This window comes from Belonocnema kinseyi, chromosome 4 (genome assembly GCF_010883055.1).
Source record: "Belonocnema kinseyi isolate 2016_QV_RU_SX_M_011 chromosome 4, B_treatae_v1, whole genome shotgun sequence".
Taxonomy (NCBI): Eukaryota; Metazoa; Arthropoda; class Insecta; order Hymenoptera; family Cynipidae; genus Belonocnema; species Belonocnema kinseyi.
The window spans coordinates 49627577-49642709 of NC_046660.1; the positions used below are offsets into that span (position 1 = coordinate 49627577).

At 29.3% G+C, this 15133-nt stretch overlaps 1 protein-coding gene across 1 annotated transcript in view; it reads right to left on the reverse strand.

The window, feature by feature from the left end:
• Nucleotides 1–15133, reverse strand: part of LOC117170884 (Down syndrome cell adhesion molecule-like protein Dscam2) — a 315200-nt gene that overhangs the window by 174485 nt on the left and 125582 nt on the right. Inside the window, exons 5-6 of the mRNA XM_033357927.1 lie at nt 13185–13481; nt 4748–4858 (exon numbers count right to left, since the gene is read on the reverse strand). Of these exons, the coding sequence (XP_033213818.1) occupies nt 4748–4858; nt 13185–13481 (408 nt within the window). The remainder of the gene's footprint in view (nt 1–4747; nt 4859–13184; nt 13482–15133) is intronic.

Consider the following 15133-nt stretch of genomic DNA (forward strand, 5'->3'; position numbering starts at 1 on the left):
AAAAGATTTTTACAGAAATTATTTTTAAAAAATTATGAAAAGGGGAATAAGATAAAGAGTGAATTATGCATTTATACATTCAAATAGAATAAAATAACTAATTAACATTTTTTTAACAATATAAAAAAATCGTTGTTTATATTTTATATTTTCCATGTAGTTCATGAAATGCACCTAATGATAATGATATTTTTATTTTCATTTAAGAGGGATTAAATGTCAAATATTATGGCGAGGGTATCATTCGAAATTAACATCTCCCTTATTTAATAGTCGTTCATCTCTTCCATCTGCAATATGACTCTATAGAATAATGAATGCTTTTAGAGAATTATGAAACTCACTCTGAAATAATAATCGAAGTTTTATTTTTGATAAAAGAGAATTGAATGCTCAAAGAGTATTAATATATTATTAACAGAAAGTGAAAATATAATTATTTACTGAATTAAAGTTAAAAATAACTAATGAAAAATGTAATTAAATTGATGAATAAATAAATTATTATCACAATTTGCAAATGAATTATTTTAGTAACTTATTTTCTAGGTTCGAATAGATATAATTGTTTCAATTTTTTAATGAAGTTTGGAATTTTTTACTTTTGAACGCTTCAAGTTTAAATTAATTAATTTTGGGAGTTTCCCAGCATAATCTTTAGTTTAAAAGATTTGCGTTTAAAAAATTTTGAATTCAATTCTTTCAGAAAAAAAACAATAACAAATTAAGATACTAATTTCTTGAAGCCTCAATATAAAATAGAAAACAATTTTAAATTGAAATACTTAAAAATTTACAATTTCAAGCAGGTGAATCACATATAGCAATCTGCTTCTGCTAAAAAAAAATTAAGTGAGACTTTAGGGTTATTTTTGTACCTAAAATGTCCTGGTTTAAAAGTAAATATTTTGAACTCTTTTGATGCTTTGAACCCATTTTAGCAATACTCTTTAAAAACGTCCATCCCAGCAGTACTTGCAAAAATTACGAAAAAAATAAAATGAAACTTATCTAGTATTTTTTTCTCAAAAGTGATAAATTTGGAAAAGTATTATGGGGAACTTTTTTGCTACTAATTCCCTAAAAAAGTTCTGCTGAAAAGAAAAATCAAGTCGGACTCTAACAATAGTTTTATTTTAAAAACTCTTAATGAAATGGGACATATTTTGAACTCTTTTGGTAGTTTAGTCCCATTTTAAACCTATTTTTTACGGGACAAATCTTATTAGCACTTTTTTTTCGAATTTTGAAGTACTTAAGTACTAATTTTTTTCATACCTAGTTACTTTCGGGATTTTATTCTCTTTTTGATAATTATGAATGTAACCTTTAATTTTGAATTTTTATAATTTCATAATTTTGAATTTTAATTTTAAGCGCTGAATCTTAATTTCTTCCTTGCATAAATTTTATGTTTTTCAAATTAAAAATGGGTGAGTTTCATATCTTAAATTGCCTTCTTTCTATTTCGAACTTTTTTCATGGATTAATTCAATTTTAAATGTTTGTATTTAAAATTTTTAAATTTTGATTAGTGAATTTATTTGACGATCTTAAAAGAATTTGTGCAATTAATTTTCATGTTAAATAATCATTTTTTATGTAATAACGATATATATTCTAATTGGAAATTATTTTCATTCAATTTTTTCAGTTTTGAATTATTTAATTTTGATTTACCCTATTATATCATACTTGCGGCTGAATATCTCAACACCGGCTGAGGTGACAAATTAGAAAAAAAGTGTAGATCATTTCTTAGAACACTTGTTCCTGGCGAAAAAAAAGAAGTTTTCTGACGAAACTAAAACTTTCGTTAATATATTGTATAAAATGCGGGTATTTATGGAATTCACAGAATTTGTAGAATTCATATGACGACCGGGATTCCCGGATTTCATGACATTAGCGGAATTCATGGAATTCATAGAATTCACGAAATTTGAGAAATCAATCATATGCACGGAATACAAGGAATTTAGGTGCTTTAAAAGATTCAAAGAATTGTTGAAATTCACGGAATTCATGGAATTGACGGCATTCAGAAATTTTAGGGAATTCATCGAATTCAGGAAATTCCCAGAATTCATGGAATTCAACGAAATCCGGAAATTCGCGGAATTTATGGTATTCATGGAAATTATGGAATTCACGACATTCTAGCAATTCATTGAATTCAGAAAATATGCAGAATTCATATAATTAATGGAATTTGTGGAATTCAATTAAATAAAGGAATTCACGGAAATGATGAAATTCACGGAATTCATGAAATTCATGGAATTTATGGAACACAAGGAATGAATGGAATTCGTGTAATTCATGAAATTCATTGAATTAATTAAATTTATGGAATTTATTGAATTAATGAAATTTATTCACAAATTCACGAAATTCAATCGAGTTACGGAATTTAACGGAATATATAGAATTCATGGAATTCTACGCATTTATTGAATTCCACAAATGCCGTTAATTCATTGAATTGCTTGAATTCCGTAAATTCCTTGAGTTCCGTGAACTCCATGTATTCCGATAATGCTATGAATTTCGCAAATTCCTTTATTTCCGTTAATTCTGCGAATTCCCTTGATTACTCGAATTCCGCTAATTCTTTAATTCCATAAATTCTCTGAATACGATCAATTCCGGAAGTTGCTTGAATTTAATGAATTACGTGAATTAGATCTTTTTCATGAATCCCACTCATTCCATAAATTCCGTGAAATCCATGAATTCCGTGAAATCCGTGAATTCCGTCAGTTCGACGAATTCCTTGAATTCGACCAATTTATTGAATCCTATGAATTGATTTAATTCCCTGAATTCCGTGATTACCATAAATTCCTTGAATTTCATGAATTCTGCGATTTCCGTGAATTTTATGAATTCCGCAAATTACTTGAATTCCATGAATGTCACAAATTCCATTAATTTCGCAAATTCCATTAATTACATGAGTGCCTTCACTTCCGTGATTCATTTCCGTGAATTGCGTTAATTCTGTATTTCCTTGTTCACCATTTTGGTCTTAGAAACGCTCTAATACATGTATTGGAATGCTGAAGGGTGACTATACGATTTACAACACTGACAATACATGTATTGAAATTTCGTCATTCCAATACCATGTTTGCAATTTTACCTTACGCTTGTATTGCAGAAGTTTTGTAGAAGTGTTCTAGAAGTTCAAACATTTTTAACATTTTAACGTTGTAGTTCTATTTTCTCTAAATAGACTTCTAAGATTTTTGAAGCAAAGTTGGTGTTTAAATACAGATTTGTTTCATACATAGTATTTTATCGGGGTTTTCCCCTGATAATTATCATTATTAACTTAATAGTTGACATAAGGAAAAACAAGAAAAAAGAAGGAACAGCGTGAACAATTCCTGAAAATAAAACCGAAAATCCAGCGTCCAAATTTGGGCAACCACCATTAAATTGTCCTTTTGCAGTCTGATGAAAAAACTTTCTTCCTTTTTCGCCCCTAAAAGAGAAAAGAAAAAAATTCGTTTTCGCTTGGGGGAAATATACAAAAGAGGAAAGAAAAATCAGAAGGCACCCAACCAAATCCCCTTAGTTCTCTTTTTTATTCCCTTCGTCCTTTTTTCGTCCTTATTTTTCTTTCCTCTTTTTTATTTTTGTGTAAAGGGAAAAAGAATTTTTTTTCTTTTTTAGAAGGGTAAAAGAAGGAAAATTTTTTTTTAGATCGCAATACGAACATTTTTTGGAACTTTCACAAATTTCCTCGTTAGATTTTTAGTTTTATTTTCAGGAATTCTTTACATCTGATTACACAGCCAAACAAAAAAATACGATTTCCGCGTCTGGAGTTCAGATCATGTTTACTATATATTTTGGGGTCGCTGAATCCGAATCCGAAGTTCAAAAAACACCAGCTAGTCAGGGTTCTGGCATAACCTCAAAAAACCTCATGAAAATTGTTTTTGAGTCTGGGGGTCAAACCATATTTATTATATGTTTTTGGGGTCACCGCGAGGAAGTGCCCCGTATGCAGACGCACCTAAGTCGGATGAATAAATTTAACGAAAAAAAAACTTTCATGAGGTTGTTTGAGGTAATGCCAGAACCCTAATGTGCTAGGTTTTTTCGAAACTCAGATTCCGATCAGCGACCCAAAAATATGTAATAAACATGGTCTGACACCGGGCTCGAAAAAAACTTTAATGAGGTTTTTTGAGGTTATGTCGAAACCTTGACTTGCTTGGGTTTTCTCAGACCTCAGATTCGGTTTCAGTGACCCCAATAATATAAAATAAACATGGTCTAACCCCAGGTTCAAAAACACTTTTATTAGGCTTTTTGTTGTTATGTCGAAACCCTGACCTGCTGGGGGTTTTCGGACCTCAGATTAAGATTCGGCGACCCCATAAACAGATATTAAACTTGTAAACATGGTCTGACCTACACACGCGGAAATTTTTTTTGTGTGGCTCTATTATTGGCCGTTTAAATAGGATTTTAAATTTGATTTTAATCTCACTTAAATTTCTGAAATTTTAAGAAGGAATAGAATTTTCTATTGATATTTTGTTCAGTGCGATTTAATTTGATGCCAATATCGAAAATGGGTCGGAAATTTAGCGGGACTGACTTTCAAGATTTATCTTAGACATCCCCAATTTCTCCTTTCATCGATAAAGTACGTTTCAGCGGAAGGATACGTTTAAAGCAGAACTCGGTAAATTTGAAGCAAGCGATCGAAATCGAATGGGTTTCTTACCTTTTTCCCATATTATCGCTTCAATTGGATACCCGGCGACAGGGCATTTGATGTATAGTTGCTTCCCAGCAACCGCTGAAATCGTTGGCATTGCTCTCACGTACGGTAATCCTGCAATCAGAAAATTGCGTGATTGCTCCGACATTATCAATGTTCGAAGAAGAAGAAAACGAGCTCGCAGACGACTTTGTGAAAATGGAATATTTCTCTCCTATTTCCGCTAAAGATATCATGGAAATTCGATTCAGAACTCTTTTGAATAGATCAGTTCTCCATAAGTCTTCATAGTTCAAGATGGAAGAGTTTTCAATAAGAAGAAAAGGAAGTTTTCAAACTTTAAAAATAGGAGAATTTTCAATTGGAAGTAACAATGATTAATTTTTTCCAGATGAAAATCAATTTCATTTTATATGATTTAATTCAATAAGCATTGAAATTAACACATCTTACGGTTTTAATTTTTGTAATTGAAAACAATTACATTTGATTTTTCCCGATTGGAAGCATTGGAGCTTAAATATTTAGAAGTTGAAGTATTGAAATTCAAGTGTTTTCTAAGTATTTTGGTTTTATTTCTTTTTCAACTGTATATCGAAAATTGTCTTTATATGAATATCAGCATTCAGATTCAAACGTTGTGAAATTAAAACTTTGAAGCATTTAAATTTATTTTTATATAAACAAAAATATCAAAAATTAATTTTTTTTCAAATTTATCGAACTTTTTCAAATTAAAGCGTAAAAAATTTTGTATTACATTCAAAATAATTAAATGTTAGAATTTTCCGATCGAAATAATTTACGTTTGAATTTTCCCAATTTAAAGCATTGAAATACGAATGTAATTGAGTTCAATCATTGAAATTTACATTTGTACGATTATAAGTATTTGATAATAAATTTTTCAAATTTAAAACAATTACATTTGATTTTTTATTCAATTGAAAGCAATAGAATTTAAATGTTAAGGAATACAATTATTATTAAAAGTCAAATTATTTTAAACTGAAAGTATTTATGTTTCATTTTCTCACAACTTTATACCAAAAATGTTTTATTATCTAAATTTCAGCATTTAGATTTAAATTTCACAAAGCTAAAACTTTAATATTTAATTGGTTTACAATTTCAAATATTAATTATTGAATTTTTTCTACTTGAGTATCTTATAATTGATTTTTCTCTTTTCGTAAGCACTGAAATTGGAATTTGTTTCGAAATTTAGAAAACTTTTTAAAATTAAAGTGTTCCAATTTAAATGTTTCATATCTGCAATCATTAAATATTGGAATTTTCTAATTAGAAGCATTCACGTTCAAATTTTCATAATTTAAGGCATTGAAATTAGAATGTAATGAAGTTAAAGCAACCAAATTTACACTTCTTATGATTTTAAGTATTTAATATTAGAATTTTTCTGATTGAAAGCAATTCAAGTTTTTTTCGTGAATTAAAAGTATTGAAATTTAAATATTGAAAAATTCAAGTATTCAAATTCAAATATTTTAAAATTGAAAGTATTGTGGTTTGATTTTCTGAAAACTATCGAAAATTAATTTTCGTTTCAAATCTACACATATAGATTCGACTGTTTGGAAATTTAAACACGAAAATGTAATTAATTTACAATTCCAAGCATTAAATATAAAAAGTTTTTTCAGTTAAATCATTTACGATTGATTCTTCTCCAGTTACAATTACTGAATTTGGAATTTTTTGCATTTTGCATAGTTGCAATTCGAATTTAATTATGTTCAAGGTTTGAAATTTATACTTTGTACTATTTGCAGTATTTAATTATATCACTGTTTATAATTAAAATAAATCACGTTAGATTTTTCTACATGTCTAAGATTTGGAATTAGAATCATTTCTAAATGCAAGCTTTTAGGTTAGAGTTTTTGTAAATTGAAAAATTGAAATATTGAAATAGCGTGAAATATTAAACTACTTACAATTGGAATATTTAAGGTTTGATTTTTCCTTAATTGCAAGAATTAAAATTTGAAATCATCTCAGTTGTAAACATTCAAACTTTAAAGTAATGTAAAGAAAGTATTGAAATTAACACTTTTTACGATTTGATGTATTTAATATTGAAATTTTTCGAATTGAAACCAATTCCGTTAGATTTTTACCATAATAGGAGAAATTATAATTGATGTTTTTCAATTTAAAGAATTGTATTTCAAATATTAAGAAGATTAATGATTGAAATTTTATTTTTTGATTCAATTGGAAGTATTTTTATTTAAAGTGTTTACCATTGTAATTATCGAAAATTCTTATATTTCCAAAAATGTATAAGTATTAAGATTCAAGCGCCTTTAAATTCCAAATGTAAAATTTTAATTTTTTAAAATAAAACTAATTTGCATTTAATTTTTTTCTAAATTGTAAGAATTAAAATTCGAATTTCATAAACTTGAAGCATAGAAATTTCTAAATTACAGTTTGTAAATATTAATAATCAAAGAGTTTCTGAATAAAAACGTATTTCGTCTTTCTCCAATGATAATCACTCAAAACTAACAATTTGATCATTGAAAGCCTTGCTTAAATATTCAAATTTTTCCAATTTAATGTATTAAAGTTTATATACTTTTAACTTTTAATATTAGAATTTAAATCTTTCATACTGATAATCAATGAATATTGCACTTTTTCCAGTTGGAAAAATTCGCGAATCATTTTCCCCAATTGGAGTCATTCAAATTTAAAACTTTCCAGATTCGAAACATTGAAATTCAAAATTGGTTAAATTAAACCAGTCAAGTTTAAATATTTTTCAATGAATTAGAGCATTAAATATTGCTAATTTTCCAATTTGATGAATTTAAGTTTGATAGTGTCCCTAATTGAAAGCTTTGAAATTTGAATTTTACTCAATTCAAAGTATTAAAATTGGAATGCTCTAAAGGTAGAGAATTTAAGTTTAAACTTATTACTATTGTCATTATTGAATATTCTAATTTTTGATACTAAAAAAATTGTAATTTGTATTTTTTAAACTTTTGTTATTTAAATTAAAATATAAGTCTAAGATTTCTGATCTTTTAGATCAGGCAAATCCAAACTCTCTTCGATTTTATATATTGAGTAAAATCAAGCAAATTAAAATGCTTCAAAATTGGAATCAACAAATATTAAAATATTGAACCTAAAGTATTCGAATTAGAAGCTTTTCCAATATTTCATATTTTCTAATCCGGGTCTTTCAGTTTTGATTTTTTCTGAATTTCAAACGTTCAGTTTTTCATATTTTAAAGTTGGGAATTGAAATTGTATAGTTGCTTAATTTTTATAATTACGGATGCATCACAATTAAAAGTATTAAAGTTTAGAGTTGTTTGAAAATAAAGGAATTTAAATACTTCAATTTTTCAATTGTAAGGAAAAAGCTGAAAAAATGTTAAAATTAAAAGAGCTTATTATGAAAAATTAAATGCAATTGAATATTCATTCTTTAGCATCAATAAAGGTTAAATAACTTTTAACTGGAAGAAATGAAGTTTCAATATTTAAAAATTGCAAGCTTAGATACAATTTTAAAAATTAACGTTCGAATGCTTACAATTAAAGGCACGTTATAGTAAATAATTATGATTTCAAGGATCATGGTTTTATTTTTTTTCGAATTAAAGCACTGAATTAAAAAAAAATTTGTTAAGAAGCATTGAATATTTTTTCATTTCTTCAAGCATAGCAATTTTTTCTCTCGTTAATATAAATGTATAGCATAGTATATATTTTTTGTTTTTACAAAAATTTTCTTTAAATTTCGTTAAATTTCAAAATGGTTCAAAAATATTTCTAAATCTTTCTTGAAATTTTTTTAACAATTGAAATTGAATGATAAATTTTTTCAATTGTAAGCATTGAATTTGGTGTGTTTTGAAGTATTAGAATTAAAATTTAAATTGGTTACAATATTCAAATCAATGAAAAATGGAATTTTTTGAATCGGAAGCACGGAATTTTAAATGTTTTTCAATTGTGTTAGCATCGCAAATTGAAATGTTTCAAATTAGAAGCATATTATTTACTTGATGTTTTTAAAGGAAACATTGAAGCTTGAATGCTTGAAAGCATAACGCATTGGAATTTAAATATTATAAACTTGTAACCACAGAATAATCGAAATTTTCTCACCAGAAATATTTGAAGTTTGAATATTTTTAAGATAAACTATTAAAATTAGAATGCTTTTCACTCGTAAGCATATTAAAATTTGTACAATTCAAAGCATCAAAGTTTATACATTTTGAAGTAGAATTATCGAATAAGCAATTTTTCCGAATTGGAAATTTTGCTGTTTTTTCAGTTGAAAATATTTATAAATTTGATATTGTCTGATTACTTAAATATTTTTCAGAATTTAACTTTTTCAACTTCATATAATAATAATTTTTCAAACTTCAAAAAATTTAACTAACAAAAGAACATTTTTTTCTATTTCTAGAAAAGGACTCTCAATACATATTCCAATAAAAATATGGCTGTATGACAAAATACATGAGAGTCTCTGGAACTACTTCGCATAATAGTTCCATTTACGTGATAATGTTTTCCTTCGCTGGAGGTATACGTTCCAACTATTCTATTTACATAAGATTTCCTAGACATTGCAAAATGTACTTTCTCCCTCTCTTATGTGATCTGACTCACTATATATCTTTTCATAACATATTCATATTGATAAAAACTGATAGCCGCAGCTGCACAGTAAATCTTCACTCGGTTGAAAGCGCGGACGTTAAGTCATTTCGAGCGCGGGTAGCACTCGGATGGGTTTTCATTCGTAAAATACGTTTAGGGTCGTGTTTTGACTGAATTTAAATAATGTTCTGATAAGGATTTAAAATTCGACAATCGAAAAACCGGCTTTACTTGAAAAGTGGGTTTTTTTTTAGTTTTCCACTCCCCTAGCCAAAAGTTTAGGCAAATGCGAGTATTTTAAATGAAAGTCGAATGCAGCCGCGGGTCATCACTGAGCGTCATAATTGTTCATAAGTCTAAGCGCTCCTTAGTGAAGTAAACATTTTCCCAGGCCCTTATTGAATTGATCTTTTTCAATTTCTGGTTTTTAATTTTGTTTCGTAAGACATTCATGACTTTAGTTTAAAGCTGATTTCTTTATTTGAAAATTTAAATCTTTTCCTGAAAAATTGTTTTTATTTGGTTCAAAATCATTGTTAGTAAATAAAAATTTTAAGATTATATTGTTTGTTGGAAAAAAGAAATTTTTTATTTGCAAACTTAACTATTTTGTTAAAAAATTGTTTTTTGGTTGAATATTAAGTTTTATCGAGATAATTTAATATACAATTTTTGTGTTAAAATTTATTATTTTTAGTAGAAATTTGACTGTTTTGTTGAGAATTCATGTATTTCATTTAAAAAATCCTATTTTTTGGTTGAAAATTCATCTTTGTGGCTAAAAACCAAATCTTTTAAGTCGAAAATTCAAATGTATTGTTAAAAATTCAAGTCATTATTTAAACGTTAGAACAATTTTTTTAAAATTATTCTTTTGTTTTAAGATTGATCATTTTAGTTGAAACTTCATCTGTTTGATTAAATTTTCAACAATATTGTTGAGAATTTTTTTTTTTAAATTGATATTTTTAATTGCTATGAAAACTATGTAATCTAAAATTCATGTATTTTTTGAAAAAAACTTAAATTTTCGCTTAAAAGTTTAATCATTATTCCATTTTTGTTTGAAAATTTATATTTTTTAGTTGAAAATTTAACTCATTGGTTAAAAATGAAATTATTTGTTTGAAATATAGTTTTTTGTTATAAATAAGTTTTTTTTAGTCTGATTATTCAGTCAAATTGAATGATTTAGAAAGACACTATTGACTGATTTTTTAATCGCTCAATCCAAATTATTTAAAATAGTGAAAATCAATTTCGAATCAGACACTTCTGATTGATTCATGTGTAGAGTGTAAGCCCTAGATTTCGCTTGGGATTTTGCTAAATGGTACACAAAACAAGGTTTGCTTGATTCAAACAAAAAAATTGGTTACGATAAAGTTTTTAAGGTAAACAAAACTTATACGTATATTTAAAAAATCTTATTCGATTTAGAGAAATTTTACGTGAAAAAAAATTCTTTAAATGAAACAAATGTTTTGTTAAGCTAAAATATATTATTTTTTCGATATAGGTTTAAACAAGTGTTTGCTTCTTTTGTACATAAATATTGTTCAATTTGAATTCGAATTTTGTTTGAATCAAATAAAACATGTATTCATTCAAAAGAAGTTTCATTAATTCAAATACAAATAATTCTTTATCAAATAAACTGCATACAAAAGAATTTGTTTAAGTCAAATATTTTGCTCAAAGTGTAAGCGATAGTGTTATAGGGCCAGAAAAAAACCTTACAATTATTAATTTATCTAATAATCATATTTGTTATGGTTCCATAGTTTGAGAACCACTTTAAACCAATTTGCCAGAAATAATTCCCCGTCTGTGTTTCCAAAACATAAACCCAGGCTGGGAAAACCTTCCGAGTTCAATTGCTTAAGAGTGGCAATCAGGCGACCTTGCTTTCTCTCCATGAGTCATAATAGCATGGAAGGAAGAGAGTCATGAACACACACCTGGCGCATCTGCGAAGGAAGGCTTTCCCGTCACGCGCCAGGCTTGTGAGCATGACGATGACTCACGCCACGTCTTTGCTCTCTCTTTTCTATCTCTCTTCCTTCTAGCTGGGAAAGCGGCCAGCGGTCGCCAACCTAACGTATTTGATACGTAATATTAAAATCTCCGCTTCTTTTATGTTTTATTAATCAGGGTTGAAGAACAACAAAATAATAACTTTGTGTATATATTTTTTTTATGTGATAGTCTTCGGTTGGTATTTCTCTTTTTACTATACACTTCTATTAATGTGTTTTAACCTATGTTTTCCATTATAGTTATAATATCAATTTTATTTCACTCTGGTAAATATTATTTTCCACTCGTTAACGTATTTTATTTTATAATAGCATTTCTATATGCGTTTTATTTTATGAATTTTATTTTTCTCTTGCGTACATGTTAGTTCTCACTCATATTTTTAATATTTTTTTTTGCCTCAGTATTTTTGTACTTTACTTTTACATTTTACTTTTGTATTTTGGATCGATATTTTATCTTAAATAAACTCTAGTTTTAAATACCTAAGTATTTTCGTTTCATTTTTGTATTTTCGCCTTGGAAATTACGTATTATTTTAAATTTTCGCACAACGCGCCATATTGTCGCTGGTGGAATTGAACTGCGCGCTCAGCCCTGCGTAGAGTAGGGATGGACGGGATATCCGCTACACCCCTCCATCAGCAACGCGAGTGGCCGAGAGGACCGCGCCAATCGCCGACCGGCCCGCCTCTCGGCTGACAAACATAAAAGCGGGTGCGTGCAATCGAAAGCACGCACTTCTATTTGGGCTGCCAGTTGGGTAACCGCAGTCCCGTGGTCGCTTTCGGTACTTGTACCATTTTTTGAGAATAAAGTGCTTTCGACCTCAAACCGAATTCCAGGTGTCTCTCTCTCTCTCTCCCGAGAACTCATTTCTCATCCTCCTTGCAGCCCTGCCCCTACTCTTGACTTTTTTCAGAGGTCGGTAAACTTAGCAGCCCCACCTCGCCCGCTTTACTACCTCTGCTCGCTTCTGAGTCTGTACGATTATCGCAGCCCCGCCCCTTCTTTACTATTCACTACAGGGCCGCTAAGCTTTTAGCAGCCCCGGTATCCTCTGCTAATTTCTTCGGAGAGCGGTACGCCTTTCTTGCAGCTCCGATCGTCCCTGCTATCTTCCTTTTCATCCACTTCCTCCTTTCCAGAAGTATGTCTGGAAAACCAAGAGCTTCCTGTCACGGCAAGCGCACCGCTTGGCGTTACGAAGCTCCGGCACCGCCGGGCACCCCTTCCCCACGCAAACGTTTACGTGTGGATAATAGTGATGATGACGACCTCATCATCCCAGACGAGGACGAGCTTCTGCTCTCGCCTCCAGCACCCGCGAAACGACCTTGCGGTGGGGACCTTAGGTCAATGCATGGATGGTCTCCAGGCCTGTCAGTACCTCCTGAAGGTTAAAGGGGCCCCTCGCCCTCCCTTGTGAAAGGACAGCTGCCGACATCCACAACCATCTCAGTCGTGCTAATATAGCCTTTGCCCAGAAGGGCACGACGGCTCAGTACGCCCAGGAAGACCTACAATAAAATAGTTTCACCAAATACTTTGACTTAAGCAAACGAATTTGGTTAACTGCATACAAATCTTGTTCATTTAAGCAAATTATTTTTTTAAATCAACCAAATACGGTCAACAAAACGATTTTTTTATGGACATTTTTTTTATAGACGTGGGACTTAAATATCATAAGTCTACCCTCAATCATAATACTGATATTATAAAAAAATATTCTCACCATAGATATTCAACCGGGCAGAGTGTTTGGAATCACCAGCTCTGCTACTAGCCGTGCACTCGTATTCGCCACCATCTTCCGGCTTTACTGACGAAATGTTGACATGTGAGATTACATCTCCGTACACGGTTACGTACTGTCCAATCAGAAGTCTGTCGTTTTGTGGGAGCGGAAATCCATCCAACAGCCAGGAAATTTGCGGCGTAGGATTACCCGCGGCACTGCATTTCAGGGAAACCGATGGACCGGGTTGCATTGTCTGTTCGATGAATCTATAGACCAACTGTGGAGCTATCTCTGTGAACAGAAGTTAGAGCCACATTACTAAAACCATAAAATGCATCATGCGAGTCCTAATGGATGCTGATGGACTTGTTTCACACAAAGTTTTCTTTTACATTTTATTTTTATTGATTTGGCTATTTCAGCTGGTTCTGGTTTTTAGTTCTTTAATAATTTAAATAGCTTTAAGTTCAATATTCTCGCAACGAAATATTGTATTAATAAACATATTCATAAATCTTTTCGATAACAAAAGTTTTCAAAACATTGAATAGAGAAGTCTTCCCAAATATAAGGATTGAAGTTTGAATTTTTGAAAGGTTTTACGATTATAAGCATCAAATCCAAGTAGGTGTGCAGATGTTGACCGTGGTCAATAGTAAGTGAAGATGGTGGTTCAAGAATCAAAACAGTAATGATTACTGGTCAGTAATCTAGTAATCAACATTATTTTAAATTTTCAGTAACCATCTTCGCTTGTAAGCAAGAAGGTATGAAGGTTTAGAATTTTAAGCATTGTGCTCTGAATGCTTTCCAATTGTAAGTATCGCATATTGAAACGTTTTTGAAGACTTGAATGTCTCCAATTATAAGTATTGAAGTTTTGATGTTCTGTAGCTGAAGCACTGAAATTGGAATGTTTTCCAATTTAAGTATCACAAATTCATTTCTCTTCCGAAAAGCATTGCAGTTTACATATATAGAAATTAATGTATTGTTTGAATGATTTCTAATCGTAACCATTGCATTTTTTATAACTAGAAGCATTGCAGTTTGAATTCTTAGAGATAGAGCTTTGAAGTTTGAAGGTTTTGTGGTTCAACCATTAACATTTTTTTCCACTGATAATTCTTAAACATTACTATTTTTTTAATATAACAAGTGATATTTGAATGTCGTGTTGTCAAATATTAAAATTTCAAAGTTTTCCATTTGTGAGAATTAAAGTTGAAAAGTTTTGAATTTAAAGCATTAAAAATTTGAATGTTTTGAAGTTGAAAAATTGCAATTAAAATATTTTCCATTTGTTAGCATTGCATATTAAAACTTTTCATATTTTAGCATTAAGGTTTTAATGTCTTGCTGTTTAAGTCCATTACAAGTACCAAAGATTGACTATTTTGAATTTGAACAATTAAAATTGGAATGTTTTTCAATTTGAGTATTAAAACCTCATCAATTTGTAAGCCCTAAATGTTCAAATGTGTTCTATTACTAGCATTGCAGTTTGAATGGCTTACTGTTAAACATTGAAATTTGAATTTTTTCTAATTGTGAGTATGGAAGTTAATATGTTTTAAACTTGAAGGATTGAAATTGGAATATTTCCCATTTGTTAGCATTAAATAATAAATTGCTTCCAATTTAGGCATTAAGGTTTGAATATCTTTCTGTTAAAGCGTTAAAATTGGAATGTTTTCCGTTTTCAAGTCTTAAAATTTATAAATGACTAAATGATGAATGATACATTTCAAATGGTTAGAATTCTGAGGAATAAAATTTGTATTTTTCAAAGTGCTGCATCAGAATTTGAATGTTTAATTGTAAATATTGAAAATACATTTACTTTTATAAATAAGAAGCATCAAAGTTTGAATTGTTTAAATAAAATCAATAAAGTGAATTTTTTGCAAACCAATCTTTAGCATTTGAGTGTTTTAAAAGGG